The sequence below is a fragment of the Boleophthalmus pectinirostris genome, unplaced genomic scaffold, assembly GCF_026225935.1.
Source record: "Boleophthalmus pectinirostris isolate CB_2022bp ecotype Guang Dong unplaced genomic scaffold, ASM2622593v1 HiC_scaffold_10, whole genome shotgun sequence".
Taxonomy (NCBI): Eukaryota; Metazoa; Chordata; class Actinopteri; order Gobiiformes; family Gobiidae; genus Boleophthalmus; species Boleophthalmus pectinirostris.
Window position 1 is genome coordinate 27,841,967 of NW_026570971.1, and position 23,197 is coordinate 27,865,163.

The 23,197-nt window shown below is 38.8% G+C and overlaps 1 protein-coding gene across 1 annotated transcript in view; it reads left to right on the forward strand.

Moving 5' to 3' along the window:
* The window catches only part of clmna (calmin a), a 57,049-nt gene that overhangs the window by 19,617 nt on the left and 14,235 nt on the right, over positions 1–23,197 (forward strand). The window contains exon 2 of the mRNA XM_055155387.1: positions 14,311–14,374. Within this exon, the coding sequence (XP_055011362.1) occupies positions 14,311–14,374 (64 nt within the window). The remainder of the gene's footprint in view (positions 1–14,310; positions 14,375–23,197) is intronic.

Genomic DNA, 23,197 nt, shown 5'->3' on the forward strand with positions numbered 1-23,197 from the left:
GGAGATGTATTTGCTTTGCCTAAACTGTATAAAGAAGTGGGCTAAGGGAGTGTGACATCACCCGTAGCACTCTGCTCCAGTCAAATGAAGCTCACTGAGACTTGTGGTTATAGGTCGAATTTGGAGCCAGGTCCATATTAGGAAATATTGACAAAATAGTGAAATAAAAACAACAGGATCATGTAGAGTGGGTTAATACAAACATTTTAAGAACAAAATGAGGAGCCTGACCGCAGCAATTACAGAAAGAGGGGCAACAATTTTTCAATACAAAGTGAACTGGAGCCGGAGTCAGTGGAGCAGGAAGCACACCTATGCTTACTTCTTATTTGGAATGCAGCAGCTAGCAGGTTAGTCATTTATATTTATATTTTTGCTGCTGATTTACAGGTGTTTTTATTACTTTAAAATACCGTAATAATAAGATGCATTTTTATTGTGAGTGGGATCGCCTCTTCACAAACGTGACCTGTAACATACTAATGGTGTCACATACTTGTCTCCATTGAGAAACTTTTCAATTTTAATGCCATAATTTTGGTGCCAAGTCAGAAGAAAATACATCTGTCTATTAATGCAAGGAACGTCTGTGTATGTGTTTGTTTGTTTGTCTGTTTCATGCATAACTCTTGAGCCGCTCATCCGACCGATCTCAAATTCGGAGAGTGTCATCTTAATGGTACGGGTGTGTGCATTGCCAATTTTCATGTTGTTAAAACAAAAAATGCCAAAGATCCTGTCTGATTTATTTAAAGGTACCTTGCAGAGGAAATGTTCAAACAAGAGTATAATTTTAGCACTTACAGATGTGAAGTTTTGACCATTTTTACCCACCTGTAGGTAAAAATTTTTGTTGTGTTGTATGCACGACAGCGGCTGAGTAGTTATAGCCCTCTCGCCACATAGTAAGAAGGTTCCAGGTTCGACTCCTATGCTTTTATCTGTGGAGTTTGCCTGTTTTCCTTATGTCTGGCTGGGTTTCCTCCAGGCACTCCCCCATATTTTTATAATGTAGCTTCAAGGCACTCAAAGAGCATTGCATCAAGGAACCACTCCCCCACCACACACATTTTCATACACCAGTGTATGCAGACAATCAGGGTAAGATGAGTTAAGTGTTTTGCACAAAAACACAACAAGAACATTCATTTGTGGGAGCTAGAATCGCACTGCCAACTTGTCTTAGTTAAACCAATAGGGCCCACTTACCATGACATTTACAATTGGAACAAACCTCTTCCTTAGCAAAGCAAATTCCTGTTATTAATGTATCTTTTTTGCAGTGCTTTTACTTTCCACATTACTTTCACAGAGGCTCATTTGTGAGTAATTAGCTCATTGGAAACCGTAGGAAAAAGACACATGTAGTCAGTAATTGCGTAAATTCAGAATCTACCTTCATAAAGACTTCATTATGTCCTGTGAAATGAAGTCACTATTGAGGTAATGTTTCCAGGTGTTTTGTCCAGTGCTTCTGCTCTATGTCATAGTCCTCATACTTTATTATAATGGGGTCACTGTATCCGCACTTCTTAATGTTTTGTCCAGGAAAGGTGTCATTTTTCCAACGAGTGACGGAACTTTTAGGATGACCTCACAGTCTACTAAAGGTTCATTTTTAATACAATTCAACAAAAGCTTATTCATTGGTCCCTTGTGATAATTACGTCACCCATAACTCTTTAAAGGTTAAGGTACACTTGTTTGTCCTCTGCATTTGACCCGTCCAGACTGTCAAGAGAATTGGGCACCAGATCATGAGCTAGGCTGGATTTTTGGGTTGTCTTGGGGTGAAAGTTAGCCAGGCTGGCGCCACCTAGTGCCTCTGCTCAATTTACTTTCCCTCCAACGAGTAGGTCAGGAATCGGAATACACTAGACAGTTTGCAAAAACCCTGGAAGTGCGATTTCGGGCATCAGCCAATCAGTGAAGAGCCATACATTCTGTGTTGCCAACGATTCCCGTGATCGAGGATTTAAAGCCCGAACAAAGTGAATGATTGGTGAATTTTATCAAGAGGAAAGACGTTATTGCCCTTCTTCCTACAGGATTTGGGAAAAAGCTTAATATGCCAGTTAGCCCTGTTAGCGGTGCATTACATACGTAATGATGAATAGCAGCGACTGGTTAAATGAAAAGAAGTATCCACCTACTGTCAATTGAACAAATCCTAATGCTGCAAGGTCAGATGATTTCCACGAAGTGAAACCGGCTGATGAATCAGGCTAGGTGAAAGTAGCTCCGGTAGTAGAAAGTTTGCCCACTGATCTGAAGGTTGGCAGTTCGAATCCCTCTTTCGACATAAACGTTATTGGTTGAGTTCTCAAATCCACAGACGCACAAGTTGGCAGTAGGGCTGAGTGTCATTAAAAAGCTGTCGATACAATACATACCTCAATACGTAGGCCACGATACAATACATACCTCGATACGTAGGCCACGATACAATACATACCTCAATACAGTGAGCTTTCACTTTGATACGATATATTTCAGATTGATTTGATATGGTTCAATAAAACATAATGGCTTAAATCATGGCTGTGATACTAAAAGTCTTAGTTAAACCACTTCTTGTGTAAAGTTCATTGACCGTATAGTGAGTGGACAAAGCTAACACGCGAGCTGCTGGGTGCCAAATAGGAAGTTCGCCAGGAGGCTCTTCCAGCTCCTTCTGACTCTGGCTCCAATTGACTTACATTTGAATCTTGTCGCCCCTCTCTCTGTAAGTGCTGCTGTGAGCCTCGCCTTAAAATGTTCGTATTAACCTGCTCTACATGATCCTGAAAAATTGTATTCATAACATAGTGCCTTGCTCCAGATTTGCTCCTGTAACCGTGAGCATTGCGAGCTTCATTTGAGCTTCATTCTTTTATACAGTCTATGGTAAAGTTAATATGAAGCACAAACATTTAAATTCTCAAAAGAGTGAAAATGTCAAATGTGTTGCATAAACAAGTTTCTTTCCTCTAAACAAGCAACAAAACTGTAGCGCTGTAACAAAATAATTTAGTAAAGTATACCAAAAAATACTCTTGGCGATATATCGATACAGCAGCCCAAAATATCTATACTGCATCATCACATTAAAACGATACGATATATTGATATTTCGATATTTTTTGCACACCCTAGTTAGTGGTGCGATGCTAGCTCTCACAGATGAATGCTGTTGTTGTGTCCTTAGGCAGGACACTTAACCCATCGCACCCCTAGTGTCTGTGTACACTGGTGTATGAATGCGTGTGTGGTGGGGGAGTGGTTCCTTAATGTAAAGCTCTTTCTCTTTGAGTGCACTGAAGCTACTAGTATATATAAAAAATATGGAGGAAACCCAACCAGACATGGAGAAAATGGGCAAACTTCACAGATAAAAGCACAGGAGTCAAACCTGGAACCTTCTTGCTGTGAGGCAAGAGCGCTATAGCTACTCAGCCACTGTCTTGCTTATAACAAAACTACAATTTTGACCTACGGGTGGGTAAAATTGGTCAACAATTCACATCTGTAAGTGTTTTGTTGATGTTTGAGTATTATTAAAATTTGAAAGAACCCTAAAATTATACTCTTGTTTGAACAGTTTATTTAAGTCAGATGGTTTATTCCAGTTTTATATTTGTGTCTTATTACATTTGCATATTTTCAGAACTCAATATTATTATGTAGAAGATATATAGCTTACTTAGACCACCACTTAAGTCAATGAGAACCTGCCTGGTGCTGTTAGATTTACTACAGCTGTAATGCGTTTTACTACAGGCACTTTCAAAGACCATGAACTACTTAAAAACTCAGGAATGTTAACCTTCCCTTTTGAATGAGAGAACAAAGTCTAATTTTAGTTACAAAGCTGTACTCCCCGAGGGCCTATGTATTTGGCTTGCCAACTATGGGAACATAAAAGACGTAATGTTGCTGAAAACCTGCTTTGGTCTGGTCTTTTCTCTCCTTTGGACTAATATGGACAATGGTGTAAAGTGTGCCACACAAAAGAAACTGAGAATGCTTTGAAATGTGTTTACCAAATGTGACACATGGTTAGGTTTTGATGCGTTATTATTTAAAGCTGCACTGTGTAACTTCTCTGGTTTGTGTGTGTGTGGGTCACCTGCTATGTTATTGCTTTACCTGGAATGTTCCACCGTAGGGCATTAAATGTATATATTTTACAGTGTTTAATGGCAAGACAAACTTGGATTAATGGCATTCATGGCTTTTGTAACATGAAGATCGGTACATTTAATGCCCTACTGTGGAACATTTTGGACAAAGCAAGTGTACTGACAGCTTAAATTGTGAACCCAATTTTGAATGATAATTTCTTTAGTGTTTATAATATTTTGTTTTGTATTTGGGAATGTAAGTTCACTGCAACTTCACACAGATACGTGCATAGCTACAGAATTGTGGAGTTTAAAATACAATGTAAAGTGAATCAGCTATTGTCAAGAAAACCACTATTGTGTACAGTTGCCTCTCGCTCTATCACGGTTCACTTTTTGCGATATCGCTGTTTCTCGATTTTTTTATTTTTTATTTTTTGTTTTTGCATGCCTTATTTTTTTTTTTTTTTTTACAACATATGAACGTGCATTGTGTTCCTCCCCCTTCGTCCTGATTGGCTGTAGACCATTGTCAATCAATCTCCTCCATGCTGTGTCTCCTGTACAGTACAGAATGCGTTCAGCTGCCAATATTACATAAATGTTGGCTCTCTAGTACTGCACATAGGCTTAGGGAATGTGCAATCATTAATAGAACAGAAGAATGCAGGACTTGCCTGTTAAGGATAATTTAAGGGTCCTCTTGGTGCATCACTCGTGGTCACACTTGGTCTCATATTTACTTTGTTTTATGGTGTTTGTTTATGTGCTGCTTTGTGTTGTGTTGTCCTGTTTTTTGATAAAACATGTTACCCCCTGTCCCAAGACAAATTTCTCCCATGGGAGACAATAAAGGATTATCTTATCTTATCTTATCTTATCTTAGTAGTGTGATTCTGAAGTGCTGTATGTTTGTAAGTTTTCTCCCCGTCAAAACCCACAATGTCGACGAAACATTCTGCACCGACAAAGGCAGAGAAAGATTCAAACCATCACACAAAAAGTTAGACTTCTGGACATACTGAAGAAAGGTAGAAGTTACACGGTTGTAGCAGATTCCTGCACTGGGTTCAGTCCTGTTTTAGCCCTCCTTGTTCAGTCCTGGAATCAGTCCTAGGTTAGTCCTGGTTTAGTCTTGGTTCAGTGTGTGGCATATGCAGCGCAAAAGTTTGGTATAATCTCTGGGTAACGGGCGGGTGTGGTGCTGTACTACGTGGGTACGGGTCTCCAAAAATGGACATAAAGAAGGAGAAAAATAACATAAGGCCACAGCTGCAATAAGTTTTAAGAAGGATGCACAAAGGATTAAATGTCCTGTCTGAGCAAAGTGTATATAGAGTGTGTTTTGAGGGGTTTTACAGCCTTAAAACAGATAGAATAATTGTAAAATATAAAGTTGACTACCTTGCGGATTTCGCCTATCACAGGTTATTTTTAGAACCTAACCCCCGTGATAAATGAGGGACCACTGTATATATGTAAATAGTGGATGGATGAGGTGACTGAGATTGAAGGGGACAGTAGTTTTACTTATTGATTTGACTGAATGAATGATTGCTTTAATATACATTTGCATTGTATTTGCATTTATGACATCTTCTGTCCGGGGACTGAAGGTGGAAATTTGCAGTCTTACTATAATCTGACGCATACCTGTAGATTAATGTTTTTTAATGTATTTTCCCTGATCTTGATCTCCTCTAGTCTATCTTGTGCTTTGTATTTGCGCGTTGGGGACACTTGAAGTAGTTAAACACTATATTTGAATGGCCTTGGTATTATCACTGCAGAATTTGAGTGTTGTTTAGGAGCCAGAGCCAAGGTTTGTGACTTTTTCAAATAGTGCAGATGAATGTCTTAATTATGTGTTCGCACTGCAGGAAATTTCCCCTGGGCCCAGCACTTTCTGATGTAGTGGAGCCATGATACTGCATTTTCAATAGACAGAAGGCAGCTCTATATTGTGCTGTGGGTGCTATCTGTTTTTATTGAGTTACCAAGACAACATGCGGTATCCTAAGTTGTTTGAGAGTCATAGAAGAAGAAGAAACATTTACACTAAAGCAGTAACAGCACTAAGCGCAGCAGCACAGCATACGAGCAGCAGGTATGGCTTTCTACTTTAACCAGTCAGACAATTTACACCAGCAGTGTCATATGCCCGTCCAATGGCTGTCATTGGAGTTGGAGTTCTAATTTTTCAGCATCAACGGAGATTCTCCAGGCTTTTTATCAGGGGCAAGACAGGAGATAAACACGTAGTCTCAAAATAAACTTCCGATGCTCTTTCAAAATACGTTCTCTAAAAACACTACAGTCATATAAAACACTGTGCGTCGCGTCCAGGAGCTCTGGGAATGGCTTGTGATGGACTACGAAAAGTTTACAGCCGTGGAGGATAAATATAAAAACATTTTACAACATCAGAAAGCAATTTTACAAGAAGAGCTTCTGAAGGAAAAGGTGCGTGGTGCAGATGACCAAATTGAATATAGTTCAAATAACACGAGCAATGCAGATATGGCTCGTTATCGCTGCAAAGCATCGTCTCTCTTGTTATCAACGTTTGTTTGGTGATTTAAAGTATAATTCATCCAATCAACAATGAATATATGAGCAATGTAAAACACTTAGTGTTTAAACATCAGAATACAGAGGCTGGTGTCGCAGGAGCAGCTCTGCTTCCTGGTGTAAATACAGTTAATCGATCTCAATATACTTTTTTTTAAATCTAAACTTTAAAGGGACAGTCTGAAATTTTTGACATAGGACCTCATTTCCTAGTTAGCCAGTGTTGGAGATGTGTGGAGACACTTTTTTAGCAAATCTATTTTTGCGTCAGACTATCAATATAAATGTCTGTGTCGACAGAATAATGTTTGAAATAAAACTAACTATTTTTTTCAGCACCAACAGAATTTTACTTGGCCGGTAAAATAGGTTCTAGGTGATATCAGTCCGCTGCTGCCAAGCTTTCTATCAGGAAGTATAACATTCTGCTGCTGCTCAGACATAAATCCTTCAACTGCAAGGTTGGTTTTACTTCTAAAATTATTCTATCAACACAGACATTTACATCGACAGTCTATTGTAATAATAGATTTGATTCAGGTGTTTTTGTGGAGTGGGTAAGACTGTTTTTAGTGGCAGGCTAACTATGGCCATTGACATGCACTAGCCTAGCACCTGCAACCTCCGCAAATACAAGAACTGGATGGAATATTTAAAAAAGTGTCTCCACATGTCTCCAACACTCTGACTAACTAGAAAATGAGGCCCTATGTCCAAAATTCCAGACTGTCCCTTTAATTTCACCATACCTACATACCTATGTTAACTTATTGTGTCACCTTCTTGTTTCTATGGATATGTCATTGCTCTGCTTCAAATGTTCCACAGTATGACATTAAACAGATCTGTCTTACATGTATTCAATTACATTTGGTTTTATAGCTTAAAAATAACTGAAAGCATCTGCAGATTGTGAGCAGGGTTGCCTCTCCAGAGACCTGACCTGCAACTTGGTCTGTTTTCATCTCCCTGACGATAGAAAGGTTTAATGCCATACTGTGAAACATTCCAGACAAAGCAATAACATCTCCATGGAAGCAAGCATTTGATTTGAAAAGTTACTCAATAGACCTATAATTTGCCTCTAGGTACGTTGGCAACAAGCTATGCAAGCAAGAGTTTAGGAAGACATGTTTATCATTTATGTTAACTTATCTAATGAAGAGTCTTTTTTTTTTATTGCTACCAACCTAAGAAAATGTATACTTTGAAAGACATGCATTATTACTGGGAGTGGGGTTGCCTCTCCACAGATCTGGCCTGTAACTAGGGCTGATGGTGTCACACATTTGACTCCATGGAGATTTGGAACATTCCAGTAAAAGCAATAATAGACCTTCCACCAACAAAAAGTTACTTAGTGAACCTTTAATCTACCCACTAACTTACTGGTGCCGCATTTTTGAGTATGTTCGAAGTCAACACAGCTTTAAGTTGGCTCCCAGTATTTCCTTTGTTCCGATCTTGTGTTATTCTAAGTTGCTATTTTTAAGAACTTTTCCTCATCTTTTTATTTCAGTGATTTGTGCCCACATCTTCCTCCCGGCTTGTCATCTTTCTTTTGTTTCCCCATTGCTCCTCTTCCCATTCTTCCTCTTCTTCCTCTGTCCTCCCTCTCTTCTTCGCCAACCTCTTATTCTCCTCCCTGCTTCCATCTCCTCCTCCTCTTCTTATTCCTTCTGTTCTTTCTCTGTTCTCCTTCTCCGCTTTGTCCTCCTCTTCCTCCTCTACCTCCTTCCCTTCTCATTCCATCTCCACCTCTTCTTCTCCCTCTTCTTCCTTGTATTCTTCCTTCTTCTCCTCCCTCCTCCTTTTTGTCTTCCTCCTCCTCTTCTTATTCCTTCTCCTTTCTCTGTCCTCCTCCTCTACTTTGTCCTCCTCTACCTCCTTCTCTTCTTATTCCTCCTCCACCTCTTCTTCTCCCTCTTCCTCCTTGTCTTCTTCATTCACCTTTTTTCTCCTCCTGTTCCTAGTCCTCCACTCCTCTTTCTCCTCCTCTTCTCCTCCTCCTCCTCTTCCTCCTCTTCTTCTTCTTCTTTCTTCCCCCAGCGACATGTCTTGAATAACAAACCTTTGGGGGATTCTCTCTCTTTGACAAAGGCGGTTCCCTGCAGACAGAATAGACCCATGCCAATGAAATGAGCCCCAGCCACCACTGCAAATTCACATCACTTTATTCTTTCTTCTTTATTATTGTCAAACAGCAATAATTTCACGTTATTAGTATCTAGGGTTATCAAAAGTCAGATACTAATCCATACTAAAACTTGTACTGAAACTAGATACTTGTTTAAGACTCATAACTGGATAAAGTATGACCTTTCTTCAACAGTTTGATCTTGAGTTTTATCAGAACTAGCGTAAGACCACGTGGTTTAATACACAAATAGTTTAGTTAGTTAATTTAGTTATGTCAAGGGGTGTGGCATCAGAATTGTATCCTAGTTTTTGACCTGATCAGTGAAGCGAAAAAAAAAAAAAAAATCCACATGATTTTTGAAGTTTTTTATATTTACAAATTGCTCCCATTTGCACAAACGAACTCCGATTTCAGTGAAATTTGAATCTCTCTGCCCCAAAGTGATTTAATGTGCAAAAAAAAAAAAAAAAAGCAGAGCATTAATGCCCCCTATCACTCTGTGGGCTTCTTTTTCCCTAATAGTAAAAACATTATTAGTGTTTAATGGAAATCTGTCCAAATAGTTTGAGCGAACTTTTTAGCTGCAGATTACTAGTCCAACTTTTAGCTCAAAGCTTTGAGGTTCACGCAGTTAAAAACAACCTTATTTGGCAGTTTTGTGGGTTATGGCCGAATTTTCAGTTTAAAGTTGTGTTAATAATAATTTCCTTAAAGTGTATACTCACAAGACAATTCATCACATTCAATGAGCGCTCTCTCTGAATTACTATTGACTTCCTTCTTCCTTCCAGCACGTCGTCGTCACTTCTGCTTTTTAGTACATTACCTTTCCATCAAGAATTGTCTTGTTAATGTATTTCAGGGGTTTGTATTTGTGTTTTTGTTTGCCACATGTAAATTGTAGATTAAACACATATATATGTTTTATTTGCACTAAATCTAATACTAACATCTGACATTGTTTGCTTGCTGTTACTCAACTCCTCAAAATGAAAGCTGTCCACTATGGCCGCCACCTCGACCTCTCCATGATGGATCTATCTGCCCTCCATCACTGTTACCAGACCCGTCAAACCGTCCTCTCATCGTTGTGAAGCATCCACGGGAAGAGGAGAGAGGAAAAATCAATATCCCACGATTTCTATTGGCCCGGGTCTGATCAGTGACTTAGCCTGTGCCTCCGGTGACCCGCTCCGAATGTAAACCTGAATTATGACTGACTCCGCTGCCATGGCAACCACATCAGTAGCTCTACCCAATCGCTTCGGTCTGTCTGCAGAGGCAAGTTTAGCTTGCTTCTATGGATATGTCATTGCTCTGCCTGGAATGATTTACATTATGACATGTAACAGCTCTACCTTACATTTATTACATTATGGTTGGTTTTATAGCTCAAAAATACATAGAAATACAGGCATTCTCACTGTGAGTAGGGTTCTCTGTCCACAGATATTACTGTTGGTATGGTTAGGTGTCAGTGATAGAAAAATTATTGAAAACTTTAATGCCATACTGTGAAACGTTCCAGGCAAAGCAATAACATCTCCAAAAAGAAAAGTATTCAACACACCCTCCGCCAGAAATGTAGAGGCTTCGTGTAATCACTGTGTAACAGTGCACCTTTAAGAGAAATACACCCATCAGGCAAAACATTATGAGCGGTAATTAGTGCTGTAATTAGTCTTAATTTGTTTGAGGAACAGGTAGATGCCCTCTGACTAAAATGTATCCAGTTCAAACTTCACATGAACACATGCTGTTGTCCCTGGTGGTTGGGCAATTAATCGACTTCATGTGGTTAATTTGTTTTTTAGTAGTCGACATTTAGAAAAATTGCAAAATCGAAAAGTGAAAATAGAGTATTAGTATTATTAGTATTAGTATTATTTGCTCTTGACTTTCTTACTTGCATAACAGGATTGTGCAATTGCAGTCAGATATTTAAACAAATGGTGGCAAATCAGTGGCAATTTACAATGTTATGCATATGATAAAAATTTAAAGTTAATTAAAAGTAAAGAGCTTCTGCTGTTTGAAAGGTGAGCAGGTAAAATCGTAATCACCCGGTGTGTGCAAAAAAATCTGTTTTTATTTTGGCCATATTGTCCAGCCCTAGTGCCTGGTGAAAACCCCACACATTTCTGTCCTAACAACCAGTTGATTATATCTTTGTGATGTATGAAGAATGAATGTATGAACTCGTATTCTGCTACAACTAGGGGTGTAACAATAACCAAAATATCGTGATATCGTATCATCAAAGTTCTCAATAATATCGTGGACCATCACAATATATCAAATTACAAGTCTCTTTGCTTAAATTAAGAGTAATGGTGCAGCAAGAGCTAAAAAAAAAGATGAGAGAACTACATAGACCATGATCCTTTGCTTCATTTCAGTGCAGACTACATGAAGAAATAACAGTTCTAAGCACTTTTAAGTCTTTGGATTAAGTCTTGTCCAGGCATTTTAAGAGGAAAAACTAGCATATTAACAGTTTTAGCTGTTTAGCCTCCATAAAATATCACAATAAATATTGTACCGTGAGATGTATATCGTGAAAATATCATACCGAGGAGCCTGGATATTGTTACATCCCTAATCGTGAGCCTCCTCACCATATCGTGAGCTTTCCCATGATATCATAATAAATATCGTACCGTGAGACTTGGATATTGTTACACCCCTAGCTACTACCTAACTTCCTTGTAAACTTTGTAAACATAATCAATTTTTTTTTTTTTAGTATTAGTACCAATAGTATCTTAACTTATAAACATATAATTGTACCTAGAACTAATTTTGAACATGCCTCTGACCATTGTTGTCTAGCCATGCTCAAATTTTGTCTCTAATACTTAAATCTGCCAAGTGTTAATTTATTTCCTTTATTTTATTTTTTATTTTGCAACTGTATCACTCTGAACCTCTCCAATTGTAATAATGGCATTCATCAGTTTTATTAGACCCAGGTTACAGGCATGGGTTAAGTGCTTTATAGTGTGTGTGTGTGTGTGTGTGTGTATGTGTGTGAATAGTTGTGTGTGTGTATTTATTGGTCCTTCGGGGTCACTCACCGGCGATGAATGATGATTGAAAATATCGATTTTTGTTCATGTGAGGATTTTGATGTGAGGAAGCATCAAATAAGAAGATTGAGAAAGGGGAATAAAAAACAGATGTCAATAGCAATAGACACACCCCAGCTTTTGTCTATCGGCTTCTGTGTAAACAAATAGATTACAAGAGTTTTCAGTGTAACAAACATCACTTTTTTATCCCTTTGAAAATAAATTCTGAACTCTACTCATGACTAACTAACTTTTGCCCGTCAGCTGGAAGGTTGGTGATTCAAACCTCAATTAATCACCTATTATCTTTGAGTCATTGGGCAAGACACTACAAATCCATTGCCTTCAGAATAAAAATTTTACTTCTATCTTTGTTTTTTTGTTTTTTTATTATCGGAAGGTGGATGCTGTAGCTTCGACCTACTCTTTTTAGGCCATTTTATTTTATTCTGGCAGTTGTATTTGTAAGACAAACTCCTTTCAACTTAAACATGGTCTTTTATTGTTGTCTTTGCCACATTAGTTTATCCTTTCTGCTTAATTTTCCTTGTCAAAACTTCAGAGAATTAAAGAAAAAAACAAATCTAACTCTTTACAATGAATAATCTGACTACTACTTATACTGCTCCAAGTGGTGAGTAAATAAATGCTTCTTTAAATTCAATAGACAAAACACTTCCCCTTGAACTATAGCTGCTCTCCTCCAGAGCTTCTATAGTTCTCAGTGTGTGACATGTTTATATCTAATAAAACTGCATATGGCCTCTTTATGTGCTTTGGCATTGAAGTGACACTGACTTTGGTTTGTGACCTGATCGTTGTGGTTACGTAATGGAAGGACACTGTCAATGCTGAAGATGTATTCTCTGTCACATGAGATTATGGTCATAAATCTGCTCTATAGGCTCCATTACTTGTGTTGTGTGTCCTCATTTAGACTGTACAGTTTGTAGTAAATGTGTAACTATGGCGCCATGTTTATATGAAGCATGTTTGATTAAAGATTCATTATAGCGACATATTAACTTGAGAAGAGCTAGATGCTGTGTTAATGTTTGTAGATAATGGTCCTTAATCTTGTCATCTGAATTGTTGTTGGAGTCAGTGCAAACCAAGGACATTACCTGTTTTAATTACATAATTTTAATGCTTATATCAAAATGTACGTGCAATTATCAAATTGCAAAGGCTGCAATTACAGGGTAGCCACGAGGTCTTAAAAGTCTTAAAAAGGTCTTAAATTTCATGTTCCTTAATTAAGGCCTTAAAAAGTCTTAAATTATGTTGTCCAAGTCTTATTTTTTTCACAAAGATCTTAAATCTCATTATCCTATTTTTTTGTTTATTCATCTGGGCTGCAGTGCAATGTTAAATAGAGGGAGGGTAAAAAAAAACACAACGTGAAATAACATGACATGAATGAACATTTAATTTGGAATATGTGCAAACAATACTTTGGTTTTTGGCGCCAGCGGCAATGAGTAAACAATTGGTTTCATCTACACTGCCCAAGACGCAAAACTCTGGTCAGATCTGCTCACATCACATACGTGATCACCACCGAGCCTCCTGGCATTCATACACAATTGAATTCCACACACTTTTGTGTCACCATATGCAGATTTCCTCCTGAGAACACTCATCTAAACACGAAATAAAAAGGGAAGGCGTTACGCCACTTTTGTGTCTTCTGTTCAGACTGTCATCATATAAACGTAGCCTTAGATTCTGGATATAGTACCGGTAGTTGGTTGGTCATTATTAGAATTAGACCTGGTGTTTTTCGCCCGCATTATGGGTGCGACGTTGGTCTTAATTTTCATTTAAGTAGGTCATTAAAAAGGTCTTTAAAAAGTCTTACATTTGGGGTAGTCAAACCTGGGGGTACCCTGAATTAACATTATTTAATCACAGGTATTTCATGACACTCTAAGCACTTTACAGAGCATTATTCATTCACTCCACTCTCTGTGGAGGTAAATTCTTATCGTAGCCACAGCTGCCCTGGGGCAGACTGACAGTGCAGATCTGCATCTTCGCTTCTATCTGCTCTTCCAACCACCACCATCACTCACGCACACCACATTCATACCAGGCAGTGTAGGTAAAAGTGTCTTGCCTAAGCACACAATGACAGTTTTTGCCACTGCCGCTTCACTGTGGCTCCTGGTATTCCCAGCAGTGTCCTTTCCATGTAGTAACCAAGCCCTGTCCTGCTTAGCTCCTGACATCTGACGAGATCAGGCTTTGACAAGGAGGTGGTCACTTATTAGGTAATAGAATGTCACCGTCACAATACTTTTCAGAAAAACTGCAGTATATATAATTTTTTTTCTAAAATGATGTGGCCCTAATCTCTACTTTTATTGCAATGATGTGAATATTTTGTGTCTAACAGATTGGTCTTTTGTCTCTTGTGTTTCAGTGGAGAGAGAGAGAGCGTTCAGAAGAGGACATTTACCAGATGGATGAACCTACATTTAGAAAAGGTTAGTCAGATCTGAATCAAAGAGACAAAGACAGTCATCATGTTTTCTACTCTGCACAATTACAGAGCGTCTCCCTCCATTTTAATTTACAATCTGAAAACCACCACACCATTTCTTTTCTAGCAGCTCCACCCCAAACATGCACAGCTCCAGCTCCCCTCTCAGCCTGAACACCGGCCACAGCGTCTCTCATGTGTGCCGAATACTGCAGAGGCACGTGCGCACATAAACACTGCAGGCTCCGCCCACCACACTGTACAAAAAGAACAACTATGATATGGGTGCATTCACAATAAAACAAGTGCCACATAGAGATTGGGACAAAACTGGGGCTAAACCAGAACTAAATCAGGACTAAATGACGACTAAACCAGGACTAAACCAGCACTAAACCAGCACAAAACCAGGGCTAAACGAGGACTAAACTGGGACTAAACCAGGACTAAAACAGGGCTTAACTAGGAGTGAACAAGGGCTAAACCAGGGCTAAACCAGAACTAAACCAGGGCTAAACCAGGACTAAACCAGGGCTAAACTAGGACTGAACAATCACTAAACAAGGAATAAAACAGGGCTGAACCAGGGCTGAACCAGGGCTAAAACCAGGACTAAAACCAGGACTAAAACCAGGACTAAAACCAGGACTAAAACCAGGGCTAAACCAGGACTAAACCAGGGCTAAACCTGGACTGAACCTGGACTGAACATGGACTGAACATGGACTGAACAACTGAACATGGACTGAACAAGGACTGAACAAGGACTGAACATGGACTGAACATGGACTGAACATGGACTGAAACATGGACTAAACATGGACTAAACATGGACTAAACATGGACTAAACATGGACTAAACATGGACTAAACATGGACTAAACATGGACTAAACATGGACTAAACATGGACTAAACATGGACTAAACATGGACTAAACATGGACTAAACATGGACTAAACATGGACTAAACATGCACTAAACATGCACTAAACACAAGAACTAACAGGACTACCCAGGACTAACCAGGACTAACCCAGGACTAACCCAGGACTAACCCAGGACTAACCAGGGCTGAACCAGGGCTGAACCAGGGCTGAACCAGGGCTGAACCAGGGCTGAACCAGGACTGAACCAGGACTGAACCTGTAAATTAGCTTTATAAATATATTGAATTACAACAAATTTGCTTACTATGTTGTTATCATAGTTACAAATCTAGTTTAGTTTTAGCATTATTGTGGTTTGTTTGTTATTTCCTTCTGGTGTTAAGGGTACACTGTGTAACTTTTCTAGTGGACAGTCCCCCTTCTGCTTGTCTCTGGAGGTGAAGGTGTAATGTCCTTACCTGAGTGTTTGAGTGTTTTTAACATTGTGGTTACCAGTTTGTCTCCATATACAAGACACATTTTGTAGCATATCCTTCTGAATGAAGACTGATGACTGAACTGGTGATTTTTAGATTTAATGGCAATAAATCCTCCAATCTGCTGTAAGAGCTAAAAGGAATACAAAATGTGTAAAAGTGTAAATACGCATATACAAAACTCAACGCAAGTTTGATTATTATTTCACATTCATCTTGATAAGAAAATACCAAAAAATATATGCTCTATATAATGTTTTTCCCTTCTCGTTGTCAAGGTAATTCAACAAAAATAAACCCTTCAAAATAAAAGCGCTATACATAAACATGTAAATTAAAAGTTAACAACAGAAAATAGTGCAATATAAAAATAATAATTAAAAATGTCACAAGAGATTTTAACCAAGACAAATTATACTATAGGTTATTTACAAATTTAGTGCCATACTGTGAAACATTCCAGGCAAAGTAATAATATCTTCTAACATCTCCAGAGACAAACAACCTCCACCAAAAACATGTTACAAAGTGCACCTTTTTTTTTTTTTTTTGCATCTTACTTTTTTCAGTTATGCTTTTTTGAATGCATTTGTAATTTGCGATATTTTTTTTCAAAGTTCTAATGAAAAACTAAAATGAAATCTATTAATATTTTGAATTACAGGTATTTTTGCAGTGTAGTGTGAATAATAGATGGGCTTTGTGGACTCGCCGTGGCAACATCAAATTTTGATGAGAGCGTAAAGTGCTAATCTAAAGAGACACTGGAGGAGGTGTAACTGTTGTATATGTCCCTGTGTGGTGCTTTAGCCTCTTTGCACCATCCAGAGAAACAGGGAGCATGTGACCACTGCTGGGACTGAGCGGACCCCCTCCTCCACTCCGCTCTGTTCTTCCTCCTCTTCCCTCATGCCCAAGGGAGGAAGAGAAGGAACGGTGGGCTCCTTCTCTTCCTCCCCTCCTCACTCCTACTCCTCCTCTTTCACTCTTCCTCTCCGTCTCTCCGATTCTCTTCCTCCTCATCCTCTGCCTTTCCTCCCTTCCTATGCTTTTCTCCTAAACGAGGACTAAACCGGGGGTTAAACCAGGACTAAACCAGGACTAAACCAGGACTAAATGAGGAATGAACAAGGACTAAACCAGGGCTAAATGAGGACTAAACCGGGGCTAAACCAGGACTAAAACCAGGGCTAAAATAGAACTGAACAAGGACTAAACGAGGAATAAACCAGGGCTAAACCAGGGCTAAACCAGGGCTAAACCAGGACTAAACTTGGGCTAAACCAGGACTAAACAAGGACAAACAAGGACTAAACCAAGACTAAACTAGGACTAAATGAGGAATGAACAAGGACTAAACCAGGGCTAAACTCAAACCGAACAAGGATTTAATGAGGAATAAACCAGGGCTAAATCAGGACTAAATGAGGAATGAACACAGACTAAACCAGGGCTAAACCAGGGCTAAACCAGGGCTAAACCAGGGCTAAACCAGGCCTAAACCAGGACTAAACCAGGCCTAAACCAGGCCTAAACCAGGACTAAACCAGGACTAAACCAGGACTAAACCAGGACTTTCCTCATGCCCAGTGGAGGAAGAGAAAGAATGGTGGGCTCCTTCTCTTCCTCCCCTCCTCATTCCTGCTCCTCCTCTTTCACTCCTCCCCTTCTCTCCTCTTCTCTTCCTCCTCATCCTCCGCCTTTACTAATTTCTATACTTTTCTCCTCCTTCGCTCCTCTTTCCTCCCCCTCTCCTTCTCATTTCCTCCTCTGTCCTCCTATCTTCCCATCCTCTTTTCCTCCTCTTCCCTGTTCTTCCACCTGCCCTCCTATCCTCATCCCTCTCTCTTCACTTCCTCCTGTCCTCCTCCCCTGCTCCTTCTCCTCTTCCTCCTTCTCTCCTCTTTCTTCCTCTCCTTTTCTTTCTCACCTCTGCTCTCTTCTTCCCTGTCCTCTTCTACTCTTCTTCCCCTCTCCTCCTTTCCTCTCCTTTCTTCCATCCCTCCTGCAGACCGAGTACTGGTTCATGCTGTTATAATGATTTTTATGGAGTCATTACTACACATCTTTGTGGTGCCCCAAATCTCCAAGTACATGTAAAATTAATTAAAGTTTAACAGCAAAATCAAATAGAAAGGCTTGAATTTACAGTAGAAGACACAGTTATAGAGACTGTGTTATTTGTATTGCATTCAAGTGTATTAGAGGATTACAATACATCAGGGCACATCAAGAAACACAGGGCTTAAAGGGCCCATAATACACCATTTTCTGATCTGTTATAATGTTTCCTCATCTAAAACGTACATGGAGTGTTTTGTTTCATTCTCACATGTTTAACACACAAACCCTGCATGTTTAGGCTGAGTTCTTCTCTCAAACAGAATCATTTGGGTGATTTCAACCCTGGAATTTCCAGTTTCTTCTGAACAAATGATAACTGTTAACTTGAAAACTACCACTACATGACATCACAAGGTCGAATAATAATAAAGGGTTACGCAAACACGCGTGAATGAAACAAAACATAACTTCATGTGTGTTTTTGAGGAGGTAACTGCAGTCTAATATGGTTTAAAGCTCACGAGTCTGTTTTGTGTAATATATATTTAATTTAACTTGGACCAAAGAGGTCCAAGGTCCTTGCAGAGGTCGCTGGTGCTAGGCTAGTGCATGTCAATGGCCATAGTTGGCCTGCCACTAAAAACAGTCTTACCCACTCCGCAAAACAAATATAACGCCAGACTGTCAATGTAAATGTCTGTGTCAATAGAATAATTTTAGAAGTAAAACCGACCTTGCATTTGAAGGATTTATGTCTGAGCAGCAGCAGTGAGTTGTACTTCCTGATAGAAAGCTTGGCAGCAGCGGACTGATATATGAGAAAGTAGTCCCTGTGACAACATGTGACGATTCACCAGCGACCTCTGCAAAAAAAAGGACTGGATGGAATATTTTAAAAAGTGTCTCCACACGTCTCCAACACTCTGGCTCACTAGGAAATGAGGCCCTATGTCCAAAATTCTGGACTGTCCCTTTAAACCACAATGTTTTCAAATATAATGACTTTATCAGTAAATATGGAAAATATAATAGCAAATATAGCAAATATATGATTAATCCTCTAGTTCTAATACTAGAATAAAAAAACAAAAACAAATGAACAACTTTGGAGTATATAGTTCTTCAATTAAACACAATAATCTACAAGGTGACTGCATTTTATCTTAGTTTCCCATACTATTATTATGACTTATTTGGACTTAAAAAAAAAATGTGTAGGATGAAAATAACTTTTGAAAACTACTATTGTGCTTTGCGATGCTTTTTAATTACTACCCATGGTTGAGTGACTGAGTATAGGCCCCAGGAACATTTATTTTTGCTGAGCCAGTGAGTCGCCAGCTCTGCTTATTTTGCATGTATTATAATTAAGGAATATAACAATACAAACTATATAATTTAAACCGAACAAACAGTGACATTTTGTGCTCCTTCAATGGTGGAGGGTCTGTCAAATGCTTTTCTCCTTGGGGATGTTATTGAATGTCTGTTTTTCTAGGTATTTTTGAGCTATAAAACCACCTGTAATGGAATAAATGTAAGGTAGAGCTGTTTCATGTCATACTGTGGAACATTCCAGGCAGATCAGTGACGTATCCATAGAAACAAGCAGGTGATGGACCTCCAACCAAAAAGTTACATAATGCACCAAAAATATACTATTCAAATACTCAATAAATAATAAAAACTAAAATGTCAAAACATACTCATTTGAATAAGTATCAATACTGGAAATAATGTCATACTGGACAAATTTGAATTTTAAGAGCCTGTACCTGATTTATTTCTATGTGTTTAAGCAAAATTTGTCTTTATCTCAGATTACAGGCTATAAACATCTCTTGAGGTCAAAATAAGTGCTCTATGTTCTATCTGTCCATCCAGATTTAAAGCATTTTATTGTCCGATAATCAGGAAGTGTGCTTTAGAATGCTGCTGTTGTTGTTGTTGTTATTGTTGTGGTTATTAGCTATAAAACTTTCTTCTGGTTGTGAAAAGCACTTATAAACTTAAAATGCACAACTTAAGTGAGCAATAAATGTGGACCACTGTTTTAAATGAACTAATTCTGTGAACTAATGAACTAATTTAGTTTTTAAGACAGTAAAAATCTGATTCCGTGCCCTTAAATCGTGTAAGAATGGCCTTTTATTTACCTTTATCACTAATGCTTTTCTCCTTGGAGATGTTATTGCTTTGTCTGGAATGTTACGCAGTATTGCATTAAATCTTTCTATTTTCATGGACACCAAACCAGACCAAGTCACAGGCCAGATCTGTGGAGAGGCAACGCCGCTCACAGTCAGAATCCCTGTTTTTCTAGGTATTTTTGAGCTATAAAACCTCCTGTAATTTCATAAATGTTTGGTAAATCTGTTTTAAAGTTATACTGTGGAACATTCCAGGCAGAGCAATGACATACCCATAGAAACAAGCACGAAAAAATTACACACGACACCTTTAAAGTACAATTTTATAGTAGAACAGCAGTTTTATCCATGTGATACTTTTATTTTTTGCTCCTGTAACTGTACTTTCACTTTACCAAAATTGAGTATTCTTCCATCACTTGTAGATATCAAAAGAATCTTTCATATCTGTCTAAACCGGTTCTTTTTAAACTGACATCATGTTTGTTTATTTGGCGTGAGTTGTGGAGACATGGGTGAGATAAGGCTTTTGTTTAGCTTCACACAATACCAGCTTGTCTTCTCTCCGCTCGTACATTTTGGCCCAATTTCAAAGCGCTGACCCAGTAATTGACAATCAGACGTTTGTTTAGTGATGGGAACTTTAAGCCTTTCTTATCTCACACACTGACTGACACTGTTTTAAATCATGTTTGGACAAGCTTCTCACCTCTCCTTGATTTTAGAGATTAAATACTTACAGAAGAAGAAGGAACTGCTTTTCTTTGTACAAAACATAACATATTCCTGTTTACAGTTTATGGGATCTTAAGGGTCAGTTTTAATGATGGAAAATTCAAGAACTACAGATTACCAGACAAAACCAAAGGAGCACTGAACTTAATATAAGACAGACATAAACCAAGACTAAATTTTCACCTATACCAAATAGGATTGATCTTGTACCATGGATGGACTAAACCAGGATTTCATTTAACTTAATTATAACCCTAAAAAGAAACACTGACTCCTGCAAACCTGGACTAAACCAAGACAGGACTAACCCTGGATTACACATGAAATAAAATATAATAAAGCCATACCTATCTGCACCTATACTAAACCTGGACTAAACCTGGACTAAACCTGGACTAAACTGGACTAAAACTGGACTAAAACTGGACTAAAACTGGACTAAAATTGGACTAAAACTGGAGTAAAACTGGACCAAAGACTAACACAAGACTAAAAATATAATAAACCCATACATCCATACCTATACTAACCCTGGACTAACCCTAAACTAAACCTGGACTAAGCCTGCACTAAATCTGGAATAAATCTGGACTCAACCTGGACTAAACCTGGACTAAACCTGGACTAAACCTGGACTAAAACCTGGACTAAACCTGGACTAAACCTGGACTAAACCTGGACTAAACCTGGACTAAACCTGGACCAAAGACTAACACAAGACTCAATCTGGATTACGTCTGAACTAAAAATATAATAAACCCGTACATCTGCACCTATACCAAACCTGGACCCAACCTGGACCCAACCTGGACCCAACCTGGACCTGGACCCAACCTGGACCCAACCTGGACTCAACCTGGACCCAACCTGGACCCAACCTGGACCCAACCTGGACTCAACCTGGACCCAACCTGGACCCAACCTGGACTCAACCTGGACTCAACCTGGAAACAAAGCCAGAACTCAATAAGTACCAATTATTACGTCTATAGTGAAATAACCAATAACTTCATAGTGCCTTAATCTCCTCTTGTCCTTCCCTGTGTTTGACATGTAAATGAGCTGCCAGTGTCTCCCTCAAACAGTTCTGCAGATGATATATGGGAGCTGTTTGCCCCGGCATTAGGGTTATTACAGTCTGACGGGGGATAATAGCGGTCAATGCCCTGACAGGTAGTTTGATCAGCAGTGACAGCCCACAGCACCGGTGTATGAAGAGGATCTGTTAAAATGTATTTTTAGATGCTCACTTAATAATAATAATATTAAAGTTGGGCTGTGCATGGTGGTTGCGTGGGAAAAATGGGGCAGTTTGGGTAAACAAAAGGATAGAAAAGTAGCTAATTTTATTGAGACTTACGTTGGTATTTCAACATACACAAGTTTTAGAACAAAAGTTTTAGAACACCATAATATTTCCAGTTATTTATTGTAATTCAAGTCGTGCAAGTCCAATGAAGAGCTTGAAATGGTACAAAGGTAAGAACTGAACAGCCAGAGGTAAAAAAAAAAAAAAAAAGAAAAAAGAGAGATTACAAAACACAAGTCCAAGCTCTGCCAGAACTACCTCAGGAAAAAAGAACAAGATGGTAAACTTGAAAACATGGAGTGTCCTGCACAGTCTGCAGACTTAAACCCCATCGAGCTGGTTTGGGATGAACTGGACAGAAGAGTGAAGCAACCTACAAGTGCCTCACATTTATGAGAACTTCTGCACCAGACTTGGGAAGAACTTTCTGAAGAATATTTGATTTCTGTTGTAAAAAGAACGAGCCACGAGTGTGTCCAGCTGTTCAACTGCGAAAAGTGGACACTTTCTTGAATCAAAAGTTTAGAATATGTTTTGGTAAAAAACTAGAAAAAGTTTGGTGTTCTAAAACTGTTGACCGGTAGTGTATGTGTGTAGCTTTTCTGGTGGATTGTCCGTCAAATGCTTTTCTCCGTGCAGGTGTTATTTATCACTTTGTCTGGAATGTTTCGTAGTATGGTATTAAACCTTTCTATCTTCATGGTGACCAAACCAGACCAAGTGACAGGTCAGATCTGTGGAGGGGCAACCCCGCTCACAGTCAGAATGCCTGTTTTTCTAGGTATTTTTGAGCTATAAAACCACCTGTAACTGAATAAATGCAAGGTAGATCTGTTTAATGTCATACTGTGAAACATTCAAGGCAGATCAGTGGCGTACCCATAGAAACAAGCACGTGATGGACCCCCAACCAAAAAGTTACACAGTGCACCAAAAATATACTAATCAAATACAAGAAATACTAAAAAGTTAAATGTCCAAAGTGTCAAAAAATACTAGTTTGAACAAGTATCAATACTGGAAATATTGCTATACTGGACAAATATGAACTTTGTACCCGATTTTTTTCTATGTGTTTGAGCACAATTTGTCTTTATCTCAAATTATCGGCTATAAAACAGCTCTTGAGGTTAAAATAAGTGTGTTATGTACTATCTGTCCATCCAGTTTAAAGCGTTTTATTTTAAATTGTGTAAGAATGGTC